Below are 21586 nucleotides of genomic sequence, written 5' to 3' on the forward strand. Positions count from 1 at the left end.
CTCCCAGGGGCTCCCAGGGGCTCCCAGGGGCTCCCAGGGGCTCCCAGGGGCTCCCAGGGGCTCCCAGGGGCTCCCAGGGGCTCCCAGGGGCTCCCGCAGTCTGAGCCACCAGCCAGGGGCCTGCATGAATCTGACCTAGGCCTTTTGCACATACGTTACATTACAGTTGTGTAGCTTGGTCTTCTTGTGGGACTCCTAACAGTGGGAGTAAGGGCTATCTCTAACCCTTTTGCCTGCCTCTGAAATGCTCTTCTGCTGGGTTGCCTTGGCCAGCCTTAATAGGAAAGAAGGTGCCTAGTCTTACTGCAACTTGATAGCCACGGCTGTCTCGTATGCTTGGGAGGCCTGTCCTTTTCCGAAGAGAAAGGAGGAGTAGATGGGGTAGGAAGAGTAGGGGAGATGACAGGGAGGGGTTGGGAGGAGAGGGGTGAGGGGAAAGTGCAGTGGGGATGGAATAGATGATAGATAGGTAGGTAGGTAGATAGAAGATAGATAGATAGATAGATAGATAGATAGATAGATAGATAGATAGATAGGTAATAGATAGAAGATAGATAGATGGATAGATACATACATACATGATAGATAGATAGATAGATACATAGATACATAGATAGATACATAGATACATAGATGATAGATACATAGATGATAGATAGATAGATACATAGATAGATACATAGATGATAGATAGATACATAGATACATAGATGATAGATAGATAGATAGATAGATAGATAGATAGATAGATAGATAGATAGATAGAAGATAGGTAGGTAGGTAGATAGATAGGTAGATGATAGATAGATGAATAATTAGGCCTATAAAAGTCTGAGGTGCCCCCTTCCAAGCCACCATGTCAGCCCTCTCAGCATCATCATTGCCGACAGGAAGCACAAGACTCCTGGAGACAAAGGACTTCATTGTTCACAGCCACACTCCATCTCTATGAGACTCAAGTAAAGCACGTAGAACTAGCACTCACGGCACCAATATTCAGGGGGGTTGACTCTAGGGACCTGGACCCACTGTAATGAGCAACAGCACGCCTACCCTTTCCCCTAGAAGCAGACGACTCCTTTAGGACACAGCAGTGGGAATGCACTCACGGGCTCCCAGCATCATTTCTTCTGTGCCTGTAAGGTGAGATACAAGGGAGACACCAATTTCATCTTCCAAGTTGGCTTGCTATACAAACATCCTTCATGGAGCAGTCTAAGTCTGCATGGATCAGGCAAAGCCTGTGTAAGGCCCTGGGTTCAGGAGCAGGTAAAGCCTGTGTAAGGCCCTATCATCCAGGAAGCCCCCCACCACCACCTGCCCACACATGCCAACAGAAGAAAATTATCCAGCTTGGCTGTGCTTTTAATCCCAGCACTTGAAAGACAGAGGCAGGGGGATCTCTGAGAGTTTGAGGTCAGCCTGGTGTGCAGAGCAAGTTCCAGGATGGCCAGGGCTACACCAAGAAATCCTGTCTTGAGAAATCCTTTCATGAAAAAAAAAAAAAAACTCAGAGAGAGAGAAGAGAAGAGAAGAGAAGAGAAGAGAAGAGAAGAGAAGAGAAGAGAAGAGAAGAGAAGAGAAGAAGAAAGAGAAGAGAATTATACAGAGCGTAGAGCAGCAAGGACCTCCCTAGAAGATTCAAAGAAAGACTAGCTCCCTCCAGGAGCCTATCACCATAATTCACTCTATTCTCCATCCCAAGTTGGGTCCCATGTGATGATTTATTTTCTCTGGGAAGTGAGGGGTTAGTTGTTGTTTGTTTGGTTGTTTGTTTACTAAAACTTCTGACATATAAAAGGCGGAAGCGAAGGTTATTACTCAAGCTCCCCAGAGCTTCAAGGCCAGGTCAGGATGGGTGTGGCTTTGGTCTCTAGGGCTCCATCTGGCCCCTCCCCTTACTGCTCTGATCACTGCTAGTGCCATGTTGAGCCATGCCTTAGAGAGACCTGCACCTAGCAAAGACTGTGGTGGCCTCTGCTCCCCATCAGCCAGTGAGAAGCCAAGGCTCTCCACTCTATAATTTGAGAGGCGTGGAACCCTACTAAATCAACGGTGTGACCCAACTCTCGCTGTGACAGACTGGCTAAGCTTCACATGAATCCCTATTCTACAGACTCCTGGTCTAGATCACTGTATGTCAGGGTGATTTACTTTATCCACATCAATAGATAACACAGCTAATGAAGGAGCTAGAACAAAAACAGCACACATTCCATAGCAGAAATCAGAGGATTTATTTGTTTTCCTGAAATATGGATGTGAAGCAGAACAGCAGTCTTCCTACCCGGATAATAGTGAAAGGAATCTATGTGATAGCGTAACCTATAGAAACATTGGTCACCACCTGGGCAGTCTTTGTGTACTTTATAGGGTGGGCGGCAACTCCTGCCCCTATAGCCAGTTTGATGACTGCTGCAACATTTACTATGCTGGACCAAGACAAGAGCTTCACAGCATCCTTCCGAGTGGTTAGCCATAATGAACGTCTGACAAAGGTGATAATACGCCACCTATTCAGAACAGCACCGGAAGAAAGGTTTCTTCCCCTCCTACGGTTCAAACAGCCCTTCCAACTGTCAATGAGGCCCGGCACTTCCATGCAGAGAGGAACCCGCAGACATGGCGACTGGTGCTCAGGGTTAGTTTGTGGCCGCTGGTGTCTATAAAAGGTGGGGTTCAGATGGCCATCTCCCCTGTCGGCTCTCACAAGTTCTCTTTGTCAAACTCGCACATGAAGTACATGGTAATGTGGCAGGCCACATCATTCCAGCCACCTGAGGCCACCATCTCCACACAGTCCTCCTCATCATAGGCGTTGTTGGGCTCTCCACTGCGCCACTTGTTGAAGGTCTGCATGGGGGAGCGGTCCGAGTACACGAAAGCACCTTCTTTCTCCAGGTCATTGATACCGATGAAGACCCGGGCCAGGCCAGCCTGTGCCAGGTATGAAGCCATCAGGCCATTGGCTGCCTCGTCTTTGGGCATGCTCAGTGTGCCGCCTCGGGCTTGGCAGGACAGCTGGGCATCTGCATACCGCTTCTCCTCCTTCACCAGCAGGTAGATCTTGCTCTCAGTCTCACGCACACCAGCAACAGCTGCAGGGGAGGGCAGTGCTGAAAGCCAGCACTTGCATTTCTATAAACAAACTCAACGCACTCCACCACACCACAGCCACAGGCACGGCAGCGGTGGGCGCTGAGCAGCAGAACATGGAAGCCACTGCTGTCCAGCTGGGGAGAAGGGGGGAGGGGCGGAGTAGGGAAGGGAAAGACCCCAATCCAACGTACCATTTTTTATGAATTTTAGCTCAGTTGTCAGTTGAGTGACCTGGTTGTCCATCTCCCCAATAGCCTTCCTCAGCTGACTGCACTCACATGGAATGCCTAGGAGAAATAACCTGTTATGTTATAGTTTTGGAAAAGAAGGATGTACACACACACACACACACACACCAGATGCATATTCTTCTGAGAGAAGGATCAGGAGACGAGTGTCACAACCTTTAGGGCAGGTACACCTGAGCCTGCCACACCGAATGATGCCTTACAGATCAATTCCAACCCTGAAAAGGTGTGCTTGTGTTTGGGTATTTTGCCTGCATTATGTCTGTGCACCACGTGTGTCTACAGTAACCCAGAGGCCAAAAGAGGGCATCTGATCCCCTGGAACTGAAGTTACAAAGTATTGTGGTTGCTAGAAATCGAAGCCAGGTACTTTAGACAAGCAGCCAGTGCTCTTAATCTCTGGACCGTCAATCACCCCAGCCCCACAGTTTATGTTTGTTTGTTTTATTTTGTTTGTTTTGGTTTTGCGGGGAGGTTTTTTTTTGGGGGGGGGGGTCGAGACAGGCTTTCTCTGTATAGCCCTGGCTGTCCTGAAACTCACTTTGAGGACCAGGCTGGCCTCGAACTCAGAAATCCGCCTGCCTCTGCCTCCCAAGTGCTGGGCTTAAAGGCGTGCACCACCACGCCCAGCCACAGTTTATGTTTTTAAAGTATAAACTTAATAGATTTTAAGTCCTTTATGTCGTACCAGGTTCTCCACTGGGGCCAGGGGGTCCGATATCACCAGAATCTCCTTTTTCACCTAGAAGCAAAAAGAAAAATTAAAGTTAGCATTTGGAAGGGGGGCAGGTATCCCTTGAATTAGAATGTGTCAAGTTAAAAATTGTATTTACTGAAGCTGAGGGTGTGGCTCAGTATATATTTATTCAGTATGCATGTCTGAGACTCTGGGTTCAATTCCCATCACTCTCCATCACCATACTCTGTAGACAGCTCTCCCTGCTCTTTATGAATATGGGCATTTGCATTTTGTGGGATTTGGGGGAGCAGCCAATGCCATAAAGGAAGTCAGCTCTGACTCCTCCCCTCGGGGAGTGCTTTACAGGCAACACTGTGTGATTAATTAACACCAGGAGCAGATGAGAGTAGGCCAGCTTTATGTCTCTTAGCACAACAGGAAAATCCAGATGAACATAAAATGGGAGTATGGTAAGCTTGTGGATAGTCAGGACCAGAAAGTTCTCTTTGTCAAACTCACACACTGATCATCCCAAGCTGTAACCCAAGTTCCTCTGAATCCACTCCAGATAGTAGAGTATCACAAAAGGGCATAAACACCAGGACTCCTGACTAGCCTCTTTGTAGGTAGGTGAAGCATCTCTTAACCCTAGCCATCAATCTCAACACACACACACACACAAACACACACACACAGGTATAGAAAACAATGAGAGCAATGGAGCTATCCAGCCACTATAAGATCAAGCCACATGAGTGTGCGCACGTGTGTGCGTGCGTGTGTGTGTGCGTGCATGCACGCACACACACATGCCTATATCAGTCATTTTAGAACCACTAACATACAGAACTATCTCCATGAAGAACTCCACATCTTTAGATTCACGGTCCATGGGCATAGGAAGGAAGCATTTAGGCAGCCCCCCTGCCCATCTCACTCCTCTGTGTTCTGTCAGGAGCTTGAAGACCATCAGACTCTCAGCCTGACCAGGACTCAAGAGGGCAGCCCTACCCAGAAACAAAGCCAATCAACTAATCAAAGCCAAATCAAGGTGGTCCTGGTCCACATATGAGACTTGGAGATGTGCCCAGCACACATGCTGTGTGGAAAAGAATACGTATCCCTTCTGTATTCCTCTTGCTCATTATAGCACTGTCCACAGCAGCCAATGGGGACAGATGGCCTGAATGCCCACAGCCTGGGAGACTGTAGCACAGAACACAGTCTTCTGAGCAAATCACCCACCCTCTTCATCATACCAGTTGTGCCTACTTGCAAGATGCTATCAGATCATGACTAATGGGGGAGTGGGGAGGGTCATTGGACCCTGCCAGCCATTTATATATAGTTCTTCCCTGACTTCATGTGACCTTGGGGTCTCAGGAGTACCAGAAAATGTAAGCTAGCAAAGGTTAACTTTTCATAGAAGTTGGGGGGGACTTCATCACTGTGACTCTCCAGTGTTACTGCTTTGGGGTCCCCCACAGTTCTGCAAGTAACCTTGTCCTATAAACCAAATAAATCCAGTTATCCTCTAGGTTGGACTTTGGTAGGATGGTACGTTGGTTTGCTGTTGGGACCTTAGGAGGAAGGGATAGACATTATTTATGTCTCCTCAGGGAAAGAATTCTCAGAATACTTAGAAAAACAAAAATATGGTTTATCTATGAAGTAGGTGTTATTCAGTGTTAAAATAAGGGAATTTGACAACTGCTACACGATGGATTCGGACAGCATTGTACTAAGAGAAACAAAATGACCACAAAGGGCAAAGCCCATTGTACAATATGGAGGATGGGCAAATTCAGAGACAAAAAGCAGAGTCTGGGTTGTCAGAGCTGGGGAGGAGGGAAGGAGTTACTGCTTAATGGTGCAGTGTCTCCGTGGGGCGATAAAAGGCTTTTGGAAGCAACGGGCACAGTTGCATCACATTCCGAATGTGTTGGCACCACTGAACTGTGCAGCTGGAACAGTTGAAATGGCAGTTTTTATGAGACTTATCCTTTATCTTGATTCTGTAAAGGTTTTGTAGCCTGCAAGTTCCTCAATACTCCATGCTTATCAGGAAGATATCCCTCAGCACACCGACTTGTCCATGATGTCTGATAGCAGGTCCTTCCCAGAGAAGGGACAGCCGAGTGCCCACCTCCCAACACTCTAGGTCAACGGTCTCTTTCTGAAAAGTCAGCACAGGGCTGCAGCAGATCCATGGTGTGGGTCACAACAATCCACCCAAAGCAGCTCACAGCTCAGACTTCAGACCAAGACTTCTTAGGGCCAAGGGTCAACCTGCTCCAGTCCGAGAACCCAGTGGACAGAGCTGAGAAGACCACAGCCAAATTCCTTTATTGCCTCTGATTGCCAGCAGAGCTCTTCACCAGCTATTGGCCACCAAAGCTCAGTCTTCTCCTGGCCAATCCACAACAGGACCCCAGGCCGACCTCAATGAGATCACACAGGAAGCTACATGACCGTTTTGTCCCCCTAGGGTCCCAGTGCTCAGAACATGTCTGCTGACTAAAATGCAGACCAAAGGACATAAAACAGGACAGACAGCATTCAGCTATCTGTTAACTCCCTTGTACCTGATATCCTGGCCACAGGGAGGGAGTCCTAACCTGCCAAAGTCACAGGAGTCACATGCAGCATCAGGTGCTGCCGGACACTGGAGTTTCCTATCTCAGACTTGCTGGTGCCACCTTATGCCCTGTTCAAGCTGAGAGTCATTCTACAGTCTCAAAAGACTGGCAAAATGAACCTAGGAAGTGGGATGAATTCATGACCCAACCTGTGGAGTGAATTCCTGACCACATGAGTCTCTCATCATTTCATCGTGCTTCCTAGGGGAGGAAAAGCTGAAGATTTGAGATCTGAGTCCAGCATCCAGGAGGTTAAATAGTCTGCCCTGTAAGTGCTGCAGGCTGGTATGACTCCACCCACCCTGATGCTCACAGAGCCAGAAACCCCTTTGGTTTCCCTGGAGTGAGAATCCTGTGACAGAGTTTATCAGGGTGACACATGAAAACAAGAGCCCCAGGCAAAGAGGCACAGCCAGTGGCTGTTCTCAGACATCCTGAGCCTAGTGGGGAATATAGGGAGAGATGTGTGTCACAAATACCTTTTGCGCCAATGGGACCAATTTTTCCATGGCGGCCCACAGTGCCTTTCTGTCCTTTGTCCCCCATGTCTCCTGTAGAAAAGAATAAGGTCAAAGTTGATTGATGCACTATTGATCTTACATGCCCCTTCATATCTCTCTCTCTCTCTCTCTCTCTCTCTTTCACACACACACACACACACACACACACACACACACGCCTCTCCCCTTCTCCATTACAAATGCACAGGCAATCTGCCACACCTCCTCATCTCTATCAGATAGTGTGCACATGTGATCTGGCATGCCTACTCCTCCACATCATATATGCGCAGATGATCTTATGTGCTTCCTCCTCACCATCACACATATGCACACACGCACACAAGAAGAGACATCACAAAATACAGGCTCTTCAAGGGCACACATATTACAGTCACAGGATGACTCCTCACAGATAGCCTGCTGGTTTTGTTTCCAAAGGAGAAGATAAGTCACTCAGGTGGCAGAAAGGAGGCAAGCAGCACTCCTGAGTCACTCAGTTAAAGCCAACTCTCCTCTGAGCCTGGTCAGGAAGAGCAGGTCCCTGCCCTGTATCCTAGTTCAATTGTGTCTTCCAAGCTTGTTCTCACACCCAAACTAAAAGCATCCTGGGCTGGATGCTCTTGGGAACAACAAAGCCCTAGGCACCTCTGGTTGCGTTTGAAGGTGGCTCTGCAGGAGACAGATACCACAGGAAGATGCTACTAGAATGTTCTCTACATGCCTCAAGACTGCTTCCTGTCAGCAAGGATTCGCTCCAGTCGCACAAGGCCTCCATCCCTTCTGCTACCCCTCATCCATTGCAAGATGGAGCAGTAGCTGGCCTTACCTGGTCCCAGAGAACACTAATCACTGGACTAAAGCTACACATCTAAGACCAGCTATTCTCTCCCAGCTCCACCACAAACCAAGGCAGAAGACATTTCTCAATGCTGTGTCCTTCCCTGAGTACCCTTGCTTCCTCTGTGGTGCCCTCATAACCTTCTGGGACTCTCACTGGTGAGACACCAAAGCACAAGTAGAAAGCAAGCACACAGCGAAGCGCTGAGGAAGAGACAGGCACCAACTTCACCATGGAAAGGTTCATGGGTAGTCAAGATGCCGTGATCTTTTAATCTTCTGTTGCCCCTAGGGTCACAAAGACAAATGGAAGCTCTCTCAAGACAGACAGGAGGGAGAGCTGTGCTGTGTGCTGATGAAGCACCTGATAGCCCAGCACTTCCCAGAGGGCCTGCTCATACAGAGTGGGTAGAGTGTTCCCTCAGTATAGATCAGAGGGAGTCCAGAGGACAGAGCACTGGCTCCATTAAGCCACAGCTGACTAGAAAACACACCATCCATGGGAAGAGCATGAGAACAAAGTCCTTGCCTGCAGAGCACATCCATGCACACAGATTCTCCTTTACCGCTTCTAAAACCGATTCGTTGCACAGAGGCAGTTCCAAGATTAAGTGACTCGACCAGGTTGGACTCTGAAAGTCCAGCAGAACCATATCAAGAGCCATGATCTGCTGATTTGAAAACCATTCTACTCTCCTGATGCCAGGAGGTGATGGGTAAAGTCTCTGTGGGTGGAAGAGCAGAACAAGCCACTGATCCAGCAGGGTACAGGGGACAATCCAGCAATTGCAACCTAGGGAAGAGGTACAACTGATACATAGGAAAGAGGCCCTGAGGTGGCCCAGGACAGGGGCCCTGACCCATCTGGAGGCTGTGGAGGGGATTTGAGAGGCTATAATGCATCCATGAAGCAGTGGAGCCCACTAGAGAGTCAGGAGGAGGGGGGAGAGAGAGATTCTTGCTTGGGAAACCTGGCCGTGATTGAGAAAAGGACAAGGCAAGCACAGAGGCCAGCCGGTGGCTACCTAGACAGCATCTAGGAGACTGAAAAGAATCTTCCTAACTGGCAAGTGTCTGGGAGTTGACAGCACCTCAGTGTTGGGATATGAGGTGAGGTCAAGTCTTCCAGCCTGGGTACTCAGGTGCAGAGTGGGTCATCCTAAAACCAGGAAAGCCAGAGAGGGTATCCTGTGACCTCTCTGTGGAAGAAAGGCAGTGGGTGTAACATGGGGGCAGAATACGGCTTGACGCTGGTAAAGAAGGAATATAGAGGGATCAGAGGGCACCAGAAAAGATGGGAGGCAGGCTCAGTAGCAACTCCGTGAAGCCCTACAGGGGGCACGGGGAGGGCATTCAGAAGGGAGAAAGGCTGAGACCAGGGAAGGCAACAGCAGATCCATCAGGATATCAGTCAGCGCCTTGATCAATGAGTTAAAGAACAGGAAAAGAAGGGGAGACTTTAGCAATTGTGCCCAATCTCTGACATCAGTGTAGTTCATGCTAGACCATGCAATTGGGTTTTTAAGGAAATCACACACACACACACACACACACACACACAAACACACAAAAATAGCTAACGTTTTAATGAAGTCTTTGGCTGCATGGAGCATGGACGCTACAGATTGGACATGTCAGAATGACCCACTGAAGCCCCACCGTGGAGGTGGGGACAGAGCAGCTCCCCACATGCAGGAGCTTACCCATCTGCCACCTGGGGACTCTTGCCCCACCCCAACCCCACTTCACTGCTCTTGTGTATAAAGAACAGACAGGTTTGTCATCCCAATACACAGGCTTGCCACATGTCTAGACAGACAGAGCCTGGGAAGATGGATCCTAGAAAGTGAAAACCAAAGATCTTACCCTGGAAAGACCACCTCCCACTAAATGCCCCAAACCTTGGGAGATCTGTTGCCTACTACCACAAGGCTGGCGGGATTGAGGCTTCCAAGTGTGCATGCTGAATCTGTTGTGTGCTGTGTAGGGAAGGGTGGGAAGGGATCCAGAGGTCTCTGGACCACTGTGGGGCTGCTTCCCTTTAAAGAGTCTAACTGGTTCAAGGCTGTGGTAGAGGAAAAGTTATACCACGCCTTTGTCTTCTCAGCCTTCCAGCCACATAAGGGATAAGAAAGTTGGGTCCCTGAGGTAACAGGCAGACAGGAATAAAGAGGCTCAAAAATCCCTGGAGGAGAAACACCTGCATCTCAAAAGCCCCAGGGTGATTTTTTTTTCTTTCCAGCAACCCCCCCCCACCTTAACATAACAATCAATTAGCACTCTATTGTCCAATTCAGTCCACCGACTGAGTGCGTGCAGCAGAGTCCAGCATGAGTCCGGCTCTCATAAATCAGCCACAACCTGAGGCTGATTTGAGAACACTTGGCTTCAGCCCATCCCTAACCCTCACAGCCCAACAGGAGCAGGGATTCAAAGCTGTTGCTGACACTTGGCTCCTGATACCAGCTGGCACCACACTCAGCTCCTGTCCTTGGAGAAGTGCACGTGCCAAGCCCCTACCATCAGGGAACACAGGAACTAAGAGCAAGTGTGGAGAATGGGGCACGGTGGAGCCAGCAGCAACTCAGCACAGAGGATGTGAAGGGCACAGTGAGGCAGAGTCTGGAGCCCTAGAAAGCAAACACTGCCAGCTGGCCTGGGTAGGCAGCAGCTTGCAGCCTTTAGGGGGCCCCTTGGGCCCCTGAGTGCTGGACAATGCACATAGCATTGATGCCATTGGTTTAAGATGTGCGGAGGTCTGGGGAGAAGAGGAGTGAGACAGCCCTAAGTCTGCACATCCTCTCTGACCTTACAGAGCTGAGTAACCCCGGACAAGTTGTTTAATCTCTCTGAGTCTTTGTTTCCACCTCTGTAAACCTGGAGTCTGGGGCTGGGGTATAGATTAGTTGAGAGAGCACTGGCTAACATGCTCAATGCTCCAAATTCAATCCCCAGTATGGTGTAAACTGGCATAGTAGCACATGCTTGTACTCCTAGCATTCGGGAGATACGTGTAAGAAACCCAGCAGTCCAAGGTCATTCTAGACTATATATAACTTCAGGACCAGCCTGAACTACATGAAACCCAGCCTCAGAAAAATAAAAATGTAAACTGGATATGGTGGCCCACATCTTTAATCCCAGCACTTGGGAAGCAGAGGCAGATAAAACCCTGTGAGTTCAAGACCAGCCTGGGTCTTCATAGTTAAGATTCAAGTTAGCCAGAGCTATAGAATGAGATAGAATGAGACCCTACCCCAAAATATATACAAGAGGTTGGAGCGATGATTTAGTGGTTAAGAGCACTGGTTGCTTTTACAGAAGACCTGGGTTCAGTTCTCAGAATCCACATGGCAGCTCACAGCCATCTATAACTCCAGTTCCAAGGAATCTGATATTTTCTTCTGGAAACAAGCACACATATGGAATGTAGTGTGTGTGTGTGTGTGTGTGTGTGTGTGTGTGTGTGTGTGTGTGTATTCAAGAAAAATACTTAAATACATAAATTAACTCTTTTGTAAAATAAGAAGCTGAATCCTGTGGTAAAGGATTTTGAAAAGAAAACACCCACAAATAAGTCATTTGTCCTCTCCCCCAGTGACCACCCCAATGCCTGACAGCCTTGCTCAGTGGCTCTATGCCACCACAGAGCTTGGCTCAGTGGCCCCTGTGCTGGGTCTACACCTATGAAACAGAGTTGGCAGCATGCCTCTAGTTGGATGCTAGAGAAGCAGGCACACCACCCAGAACTGCACCTGGCACATAGCAGGTGGGATACACATGTCCCCAGCAACAACCATTCATCATCACATGCAGAGTCACTCATGTGTCTGGATGTGTGGCAGCCTCTATAGACAGCCCCAAGGGCCAGGTGCACATGCACCTGCAGGTTAACACAGTCCCAAGTGATTGATGGATACCAAAGCCAGCTAGGACGGGCTTAGACATGGCTTCTTTCAGTCTGCCTGAGATTCCACCACCACTCACCACCCAATCCTTGAAGGCAGAAGGAACAAGTGAGGGGCTACAGTGAGGTGTATGGCAACCCCAGGTAAGGTCTGTTCCCTTCTCCATCCTTAAGGAACAAATGCAGACAATTCTCGTATGCCGTGCCAGGATAGTACATTCAAATGGGTGACTAAGTCCAATGCTGTGTATATATATTCGTGTGTATGCATGCATATATATATATACACACACATATATATATATACTTACACACACACATATATATGTGTGTATATATATATACATACATACACACATACATACATACATATACACACATACACATATACATACTACATACACATTTGGCTAGGCTGACTATGCATCCTCAGCACTGGACTTACACATTGGCACCACTGTGCCTGACTTTTTCACATGGGTTCTGGGCCTGAACTCAGACCCTCGAGCTTGCATTGCAAGTGCTTTGCTGACTGAGCCACATCCCAGCCCCTCACTTCCACCTTTTGATGAGCTAAGCAGTCATTCTAAAAAGTCTGTGCTGAAGTCCTGCTCTGCAGGACCTGAGAATAGAATCTTTAAAGAGGCCCATGGGTATTCACTGAGGTCAGACCCTGATCCAACAGTGCCAGTGGCATTCGAAGAGGAAACACTGGGTATGCACAGAAGACAGGCTGCATGGGGACTCAGGGGAAAGAAAGGGCAGCTGTCTGCAAGCCATGGAGAAAACAGCCCTGCCCTATCTAGACCTTGGATTTCCAGTCTCCAACACTCAATGAAACAAATCACCATAGTTCAAGTCCTAGTCGGTGGCTCTCCACAGCAGTATTAGTGTAGAGAAAATATCTTGTTTCTGTAAGGATGTGACACCTGTCAACTATAAATCTTTAGTGTATAGGCAAGAAATAGAAGGTGGAAGGCAGGCGGGATTCTGGGATAGTGCCAGGCAGTAGATTTACCCGGAAGATGTGATGAGACAGACACATGGTACCTGAGCTCAGGGAACAAGCCACAAGCCAGTGGGTAGATTAGAATAAGTGGATTATTTTACGTTATGGTCTAGTCATAGAAGAGCCTAGCTATATGGCCAAGGTAGTTGTAAATGTATTTTGAATCTGAGTCTTATTTCTGGGAACACGGGGCAGGTAGAACAACCTAACTTCTACAACAAGATGACTGACCCAGTTGTCTTTTGCTTCAACACAGAAGCAAGTTACAAAATGGAGGTGACTTCCACAGGTCACACAGTGAACCAATGAATACCATTGTCCCGTGATTCCAAGCACAAACTACATGCAAACAGATCCAAGTCCCAGGTCTCCATTCACAAGAGTTCTGGCTGGCTTGGAACTCACTGTGTAGACCAGGCTGGCCTTGAACTCATGGGGATTTACCTGCCTCTGCCTCCTACGTGCTGGGATTAAAGATGTGAGCTGCCACATCCAGCTTCACTTTCACACAGAATTGGATAAGTTGTAATCATCCTTAAACCTGTTTTCTCACCTGTAAATGATGTCCTATATGTCCCCACAACCCCAGGTCACTAGATAAGGAAGCCAGAGTGACATGCATAGATCATAGACAGGTACCAAATGACTGGATTCTACCAAACCAATGTCACCTGACTACATCAGGGCTCCAAATGTGCCTCAGCTCTTGTACAGGGGACTTTACCCAAGTCTGCCTCTGTGGTGGTACCCACAGGGTACCCCCAAGCTTACTCCCCACTGGCCCAGGAAGTACTGGAGGGTACACTTCTAAGAACCAGGGCTGAAGGTCTTGTGCAGACTCATAGTCTTCTAGGCCTATAGGAAAGCAAGCAACGGCCTCTTGAGGTCGTGCTGTAACCGTTGAGTATGAGGGCCATTGGCCAGTGACAGTCAGACAACCCTACCTTTCCTGTCTAAGCACTTCATTCCTTCTGTCCCAGCCTGACCACTAGGCCCCAATCATGGCACCTCAAGTATGAGAAGACTGGGTACACTCACAAGAGGGCCTCTGTGAGACAGTCTGGGCTAGGCAGACAGAGCCATCGCCTCCCTGAGAACATCTCTGGGCCTACCCCAGTCCTTCTCTGACCCTCCAGAACGAGAGCAGCCGCTGAGAGTAGAACATCTGCTAGGGTCGGGTCTGGAGCTGAGCAATCCAAACATACATACACACAGCATACACACATGTATATTAGACACAGGTGCACACACATGAACATGCATACTATAAACACATCAATGTATACACACTGTCCTACTTTACTTTGTCAACTTGACACAACCTAGAGTCCTCTGAGAGGAAAGCCTCAACTGTGAAATTGCCTAGATGAGACTGGCCTACGGACCTGTCTGTGAGGCATTGTCTTGATTTGTTCATTGATGCATGTGAACCCAGCCCACTGTGGGCAGAACCATGCATAGGCAGGTGGTTCTGGGCTATATAAGAAAGCCAACTAAGCATCCGTCTGTGAGTAAATGGGAGAACAAGCCAAAATACAGAATTTCTCCCATGTCCCTGCCTCCAGGTTTCTGGTTTGAGTTCCTACCCTGACTTCCTCAATGATGAACTGTAACCTGTGTGCTGAAATAAACTCTTTCTCCTCTAAGTTACTGTTGGTCAAAATGTTTTAGCACAGCAAGAGAAACAAAACTAACTAGAACACACATATACAAATATGTATACACAGAGTATACATATGCACCACACATAAGCTTGACTGTACAACTAGATGCTTCATAATCATACATACATGTAATGCATGTATACAAACATGCATATATACAAACACCTCAAACCTATTCACATATGTATATGTAAATATGTGTGTGCACATATATAAAATACATATAAGTCAATTCATTCACATACATATGTGTTCATACAAAGATATAGTGTGCTATATACCATACATACACACAAATGTACATGTGAATTCAAGCATATATACATAGAACATTTGTACACATATACATATGTGCACTTATATGTGGACACAAAAACACATGACACTTTATATATGCATACTTACATTCAGGCATAGAAACATACAAATAGTAATTTTTGTGTGGGCATGCATGTCCACATATAAGCACATACTGTACATATAATACATATGCATGTGTATGAATATATATGTTATACATGTGTGCAAGCACATGTGTATAGGCATACAGTTGATCCTCACACACCCCAGAACAGTGAAGTTATTTAGCACTGAGTTAGTTTACCCAAAGAAGCAGAGGGGACTGTTTGCTACCTGACCCTCTACCATCATAACTTCACATGGGATCAGTCGCTGTTGCTGCTGATGCTGATGCTGATGCTGATGCTGATGCTGATGCTGATGCTGCTAGGACTATACTAGCATTTGGGAGTGTTGAGGAAAAAGAAGGGATGAAAACCTCTGTGACATCTAGACTATCTGCCCATCCTCCATTTGGTCACAGGCTTGTTTTAGCTCCATGGGCAAAGTGGTGTCCCAGTTACAAAGCTAAACTTCCTGCAGGAGGAGATTCCCACAAAAGCTTGCACTTCCTTCCTACTTCCGGGAAGGTCTTCTGGCTGCTCCACAAGACCACAGGACATTAAGCTTTATGCAATATACACACTAGGTCAGCTGTGCCGAGACATGTTTAGAGCCTGTGCCTTTAAGCGGAGAAGCTCACTGAGACACTCAGGATGCCAGGAGCCATTGTGACTTGCCGTCCTTACAGCCCATTACTCTAACGAGAAGTGGGGTGGCTCCCATTTGTCCTCCAGACACGCAGGAGGATAGGAGCGGGCGGGCAGCTCACAGCAGGTGCGTGATTCTTATTAATTTTAATGAAGATATCAGCGCCCTTTGAAGTAGAGATGGGGCAAAGGGGGCACTTGCAATTCAGCCTCCTCAGCGATTTTTATGAAGGATGGCGTGTGCGCCACAGCTCATGACAGCCCAGCGCTGGCACAGCTGCCCTCCACTGCCTGTGCCAGGAGGGGCCTCAGCCTCTATGGCAGGGGAACGCGGTGGCCACCCGCTCTTCTCACAGCATAAGTCTGGGAACCAGACAGAAAAATCTGGGACAGCACACACATATCAAGTCACATCAGCAGAGCCACTCTGCGCCTGCCACACAGCACGCTACTCAAAAATGCAGATACTGTTCTTGTCTCAATAAAGGGCAGATGACAGCAGGCAATTCTGCTGGCACCACTCTGCCTGGCTTTGTTTCAGAAAACTGGATTCACCAGCAGGCTTTCCCTTGGCAGGGGGCTGCTCACTCTGCAAGTCAGCCACTTCCTCCAGACCAGCCCACTGGGTGGGCACAAGTTACATCTGGTGAAAGCTGAGCTGTCCAGCCCAGAGTGGGGAGCCCACCGCCCTGGGAAATGCCGCCTGCAGCAGCAGCACCTAGGCCTATTAGTACAAGCTAACCTCAGTGCCTTCCACAGGTTGTGGGGGGGGGCCCACAGGGGGTACACATAGACAGGGCCCTCAGCCAGAGCTGAGATTACCCAAGGAGTTCAAAGAGACTTAAAGATATTAAATCTCAAGATATATTTCAAACATCTGAAAAGGGCTTTCAGGGTACCAGTGTTAGGTTGAGCCCCAGGCACACAAAATTTAGGGCAATGTAGATCCGTCCTCATTGCCCACATGCTGCAGGAGTGTCAAGGAATAAGAAGAAATGGTGACATGCTGCTCAACTGCAGCACTCACTGAGCACCCGTCACAGCATGTTTTGAAGGTACCAGTCACTAACAGGTCCACCTCCTGGGATCTCCAGTGGATCTTGTTTCTATAAGATCAGGCTATATAAGTAGTGGTGGGTGACAGAAGAGCGGCTTCAAACTCTGCCAGTGTGAGAGATGACAGACTTTAACCTCTAAGTGTGAGTGGAAATAAATCCATTCTAGAGTTGCTTTGGTCAGAGTGTCCTCTGTCATGACAACAGAAAAGGAAGCAGCCAGTACACTGGGTGTGGTGCTGCCCACCCTTTACCGCAGCACTCAGAAGGCTGAAGCAGGAGAATGATTTCAAAGCCACCCTCGGTTGCATAGCAAGTTCATGCCCAGCCTGTGATACATGAAAGCCTGTCTCAAAGAAGAGAGTCAGAAAATTCCACGTTAACAATCAGACCCCAGTAGCCTGTGATGCTCACACACACCTAGAGCCTATGCATCTCACCCCACATGGCCCAAATCAAGAACAATGACTCCTGCTGTAACATTTACTTAAGATAACAAGGTGCCTGCTTGTCTATCCAAATATAAGCCCACTCTTGGACACAAGGTTAAACCATGTAGCTCCCCTTAACCTGTATAAAAAAGTCTTTCTTAGGGTCTCTTCCCTCCCATCTCCTCCCATTCCATCCCATCGCTTCCCTTCTCTCCTCCCCTCCCCTCCCCTCCTCTCCCCCTCCCCTTCTCTGAGTTCAGCCCCTGCATCTGTCTCCTGCAGTGCATTTCTTCATTAAACCTTCTTGCATCTGTTCTGATCTGGTCAATGCTTTTACCCCCATGCCTTCAGCTGCCCTTCATTTCTGGCACAATACTACAGTTATTATCACAGTTTGGAATATGCTGCTTTGGTTGAAGTGTCATGTGTTGTATTTTGTTTTGGTTTTATTTTCAATGGGAGGGGGGGTTGGTTTTGTTTTGTTATGGTTTGTTCTAGAGACAGTATCTCACTATGTAGCCCAGGTTGGCCTCAAACTCACCACCCTCCTGCCTCAGTCTCCTGAGTGCTGGATGGTAGGCATGCATAACCACATTGACTGTATGTGGAACACAGCAAGAAAAAAAAAATACAATAAATGTGAAGGAAGAAAGAGAGGAAGTGAAATTCCTTGGGGAGGCAGAGCACAGTACTAACATGACAGGAGCAAGCAGGGAGCACAGGCTTGCGGTTCTATGTAGGCCTCTTCAGGGGGACGCTGAGGAAGAGGCACATGCCTGGACCCTATATGCAGGTCCTAGGGAAGCAAAACGCCAGGAGTCTTAATCCCCAAGAATCCTCAAATCAATAGGAAAGCAAGGTCTCAAAGCCACACGTTAGAGAGATTGTCCACACCTCCAGGAGGTAATGGGGAAGAGCTGGACCATCCCCAACAAATGGGTCGAGAGGCCCCAGCAGGAGCCACCCACAGCACATACCATGCAGATGTCTGTAAAGCATGCAACCTTATGGAGAAGGCAGCTCACGCCTCACCTTGTGGGCCTGAAAGCTAGCCAGGCTGAAAGGTAGGGAGCAGCAAGGCCAAGCCCAGCTACAGATATGGGTCATGTTTGCAGTTGTGAGACAGAGGGCTCTGGGCAGCCTTGGGACTGCTTTAAGGAACAGAACTGTTGGTGCTGCATCTACCCAGGGCAGGGGAAACCTACCACCTTCTGGACCTGGATTTCTCCACAACCCAGCAATAGTTGGAATTAAAGCATGGTGAAACAGAGCTTTCTAGAAGGAGTCCAGCTGTACCTCCTAGCACCGTGGCAGAGATATGAGGACACAGCCCAGGAGGCCTGGAGTTACTCATGATCTCCCTGCCTGTGCATTACCACATCCACCCAAACTTGCAAATGCACACTCAGTCTAATGAGCAATGCAAGATCAGAGTACATCTTGAAGCTACACACACACACACACACACACACACACACATACACACGCACACAAACAAATACACACACATACATACATAAACAAACACACATACATACATACTCACACACACACAAACATACATACATGGCTGCAAACATCCAAGAAAATGTGAACCTTAGGTAAGTCAAAATAATCACACAGCTCAGCACAGCAATTGCTGAGTAAAAAGTATGAGGAAACCTTTGCAGCCTCTCCTGCAGCAATCCCCAAGATGTCTTCTGCAACTGTTTGCACAAAAGGGGTGAGACACAGAAACATGTTTGCCGATCCATAAGATCTCTCTGTGAAAATGAGTAAAACGTTATCAAGGGCCACGGAGACAAGTGTGGACCCCACAGCAAATATCTTGGTACATTTTGACCTCTGAAATGTGATAATATCCCATTCATCATTTGTGATTCATTTCTAAGAGTAACAGGAAAAAATAAGAAGTAACAGTTAGTGCTTGGGGTTGACGGAGGGGTTTGATGGTCAAGTCTCACCTGACAAGGGCCTCACAGTTCACGAGCTCAAAACCACAGCCTGTGCCCTTGACCAGGAAGAGTCCGTAAAACACTCTTCAAAAACTTTCAAAGATTTTCTTCTGATAGTTTTTTTAAACAGAAAGAGACTTTCCAGTGTCCCAAGATCGGCTGTGGCGCTGGCCAGTGCATGTTCTCACAGGTGGGGCACACAAGTTGGGAGTGCTCTCCTTTCTCTTCTTTATTCATTCACTTGTTTTCAAAGACAGGGTCTCCTGCTGTGTAGACCAGGGTAGCCTGGAATGCACAGAGATCCATCTGCCTTTGCATCCAGAATGCTGGGATTTAAGGCATGCACCACCACACCTAGCCTGACAATGCTTTTCTTTACAGACTTTTCTTTCCTTTTCTTTTTCTTTTTCCCAAGACAGGGTTTCTCTATATAACCTGTCCTAGAACTCAATGTGTAGGCTGCCCTCAAACTTGAGATCCATCTCTAGCTGCCTCCTGAGTGCTGGGATTAAATTTGTGTGCTACCTCTGCTTGGCTATATAGCTTTTAATAATGATTTTTTAAAAATGTAAACTAGACAGAGGTAGACAGAATTATGTGAGTTCAAAACCATCCTGCTCTACATAGCAAGTTCTAGGCCAACTAGAGCTACATAGTGAGAGCCTGTCTCAATCAATCAATCAATCAATCAATAAAAGGCAACAAAGCCTTGGGACCAAAGACATGGCTTGGTGGTTAAGAGCACACACTGTTCTTCCTGAGGAGCAGCAATATCAGATAGCCCACAACTGCCCGGAACCACATCTCCAAGGGAATCTGACATGTCTTACTTCTGTGGACCCTTGCATTCATATGTATATCACACACACACACATGCACACACACACATACATACATACATACATACACACATGCACACACACACACATACATACACACACAGGTACACACACGTACACACATACATACACACATACATACACACATGCGCACACACATACACATACATACACACACACATAATTGAAATAATAAAAATAAATCATTTTAAAACTAGTGATTGCTGCTTTTCAAGAAAGCCCAATAGACACTGCAGATAACTCCAGCTCCAGGGGCTCCATCACCCCCTTCCGATCTCCATAGACACTGCACTCACATGCACAAACCCATACACTGACTATCACAAGGACAAGTTTGGACCACATTAGTGCTACGGGATGCCAAAGACCCCAGGAGACCAGTTTCCATGAAACTTTTTGCCTCAGGACTGCAGCCAAGCTTTTGGGTGTGGCACATAGACACTGCACTCACATGCACAAACCCATACACGGACACATACATATGCACATAATTTTTAAAAATAGTAAAGCATTTTAAAATTTAATACAAAATAGTCAAGATGATGCCATCCTATAGATGACAACCATACACACTGAGCACCTGCTGTTATGGAAGTCCTTTCACACTTAAGTAATCATGTATGTTCAAATTCCATTACATACATGTACATAAACTAGAGAAGGTCCACCCTCTAGCTCCTTCCCTTGGACATCTAGTTCCTGAGTGTTCTGATTCTTTCGATGCATATCCTGGCTCCCCGCTTTTGTGAGTGATGTGGCTACCCAACATCCACAGCCTGGTTCTCTACATGTGTACCTTCATTCTTATACACACATGTTCTTATCCCTGTGCGTGCGTGTTCTGGTTCCTTCACACACAGACTTTACCTCCTTTCCACAGGCAGAATCATATTGTTATATTTAAGTGGAAACCACTTCCACTCAGCCATGTCTGCTCGCTCTGTGTCTGCTTGCTCCGTAGGTGTGTCAGCTACTTTTGCCTGTGCCCTACCTCCTTCCACCCTTCCTTCACGGCTGCACTCTCATTTAATACAGCTGTGATCCTGAACCTTGGCATTCAGGGAGTCACCACTGTGTTTCCAGAGCACAGTGTTTTTCTCAGGGCCCTGCAGGCCAGCACTGTGCCTTTCCCTCGATAGCCTCTGCCTCAGTTGATCTCTGCCCCCTCCCTCTTCCAGCCACCTCCTCCGCATGGAGGCTGGAACGGTGAATACCTTTTTCTCCTGTAGGGCCGACTCTTCCTGGCCGTCCTGGGGCTCCTTTGTCTCCCTTTTCTCCTGCATCCCCTGTGGAAGAAGTCATATCTGTTTAGGCACGGTCTGTCTAGGACAGGGCTAGCTATGGTGTTATGCATCCATACAGAAGTACTAGAAAGGCTCTCACACATAGTACAGCCAGTCTGGCCCGACTCCCTGTCCACCCTACTGCATGCCTAGACCAGCATCACCAGGGAGAGCTCTGAGTGCCCAGGTCTAAGCTTAGGATGCTCCCTACGCTGCTTTATTTTTGGGGGAACAGATTTTTCCCTCCCTCTACTGTCCCTTCTGGCCTGGTTCCCAATCTTCTTCCCACCATACAGGACTCTCCACAGCACTCCAGCCATAAGGATAAGTGAGGAGGAATGTATCAGGTGGCCCCCAGGGAAACATCA

General features: G+C 47.8%; 1 protein-coding gene across 2 annotated transcripts in view; it reads right to left on the bottom strand.

The window, feature by feature from the left end:
- Positions 1 to 2213: 2213 nt before the first annotated feature.
- Positions 2214 to 21586, bottom strand: part of Colec11 (collectin subfamily member 11) — a 29392-nt gene continuing 10019 nt past the window's right edge. The window contains exons 3-7 of one of the 2 annotated variants that reach the window (XM_021179058.2): positions 21150 to 21221; positions 7145 to 7216; positions 4036 to 4089; positions 3291 to 3386; positions 2214 to 3116 (exon numbers count right to left, since the gene is read on the bottom strand). In XM_021179058.2, coding sequence (XP_021034717.1) covers positions 2707 to 3116; positions 3291 to 3386; positions 4036 to 4089; positions 7145 to 7216; positions 21150 to 21221 — 704 coding nt within the window. In that variant the 3' untranslated portion in view covers positions 2214 to 2706. The remainder of the gene's footprint in view (positions 3117 to 3290; positions 3387 to 4035; positions 4090 to 7144; positions 7217 to 21149; positions 21222 to 21586) is intronic. The other variant, XM_021179059.2, reaches the window with a different exon arrangement.

Source organism: Mus caroli, chromosome 12 (assembly GCF_900094665.2).
Source record: "Mus caroli chromosome 12, CAROLI_EIJ_v1.1, whole genome shotgun sequence".
In the NCBI taxonomy this organism is placed as follows: Eukaryota; Metazoa; Chordata; class Mammalia; order Rodentia; family Muridae; genus Mus; species Mus caroli.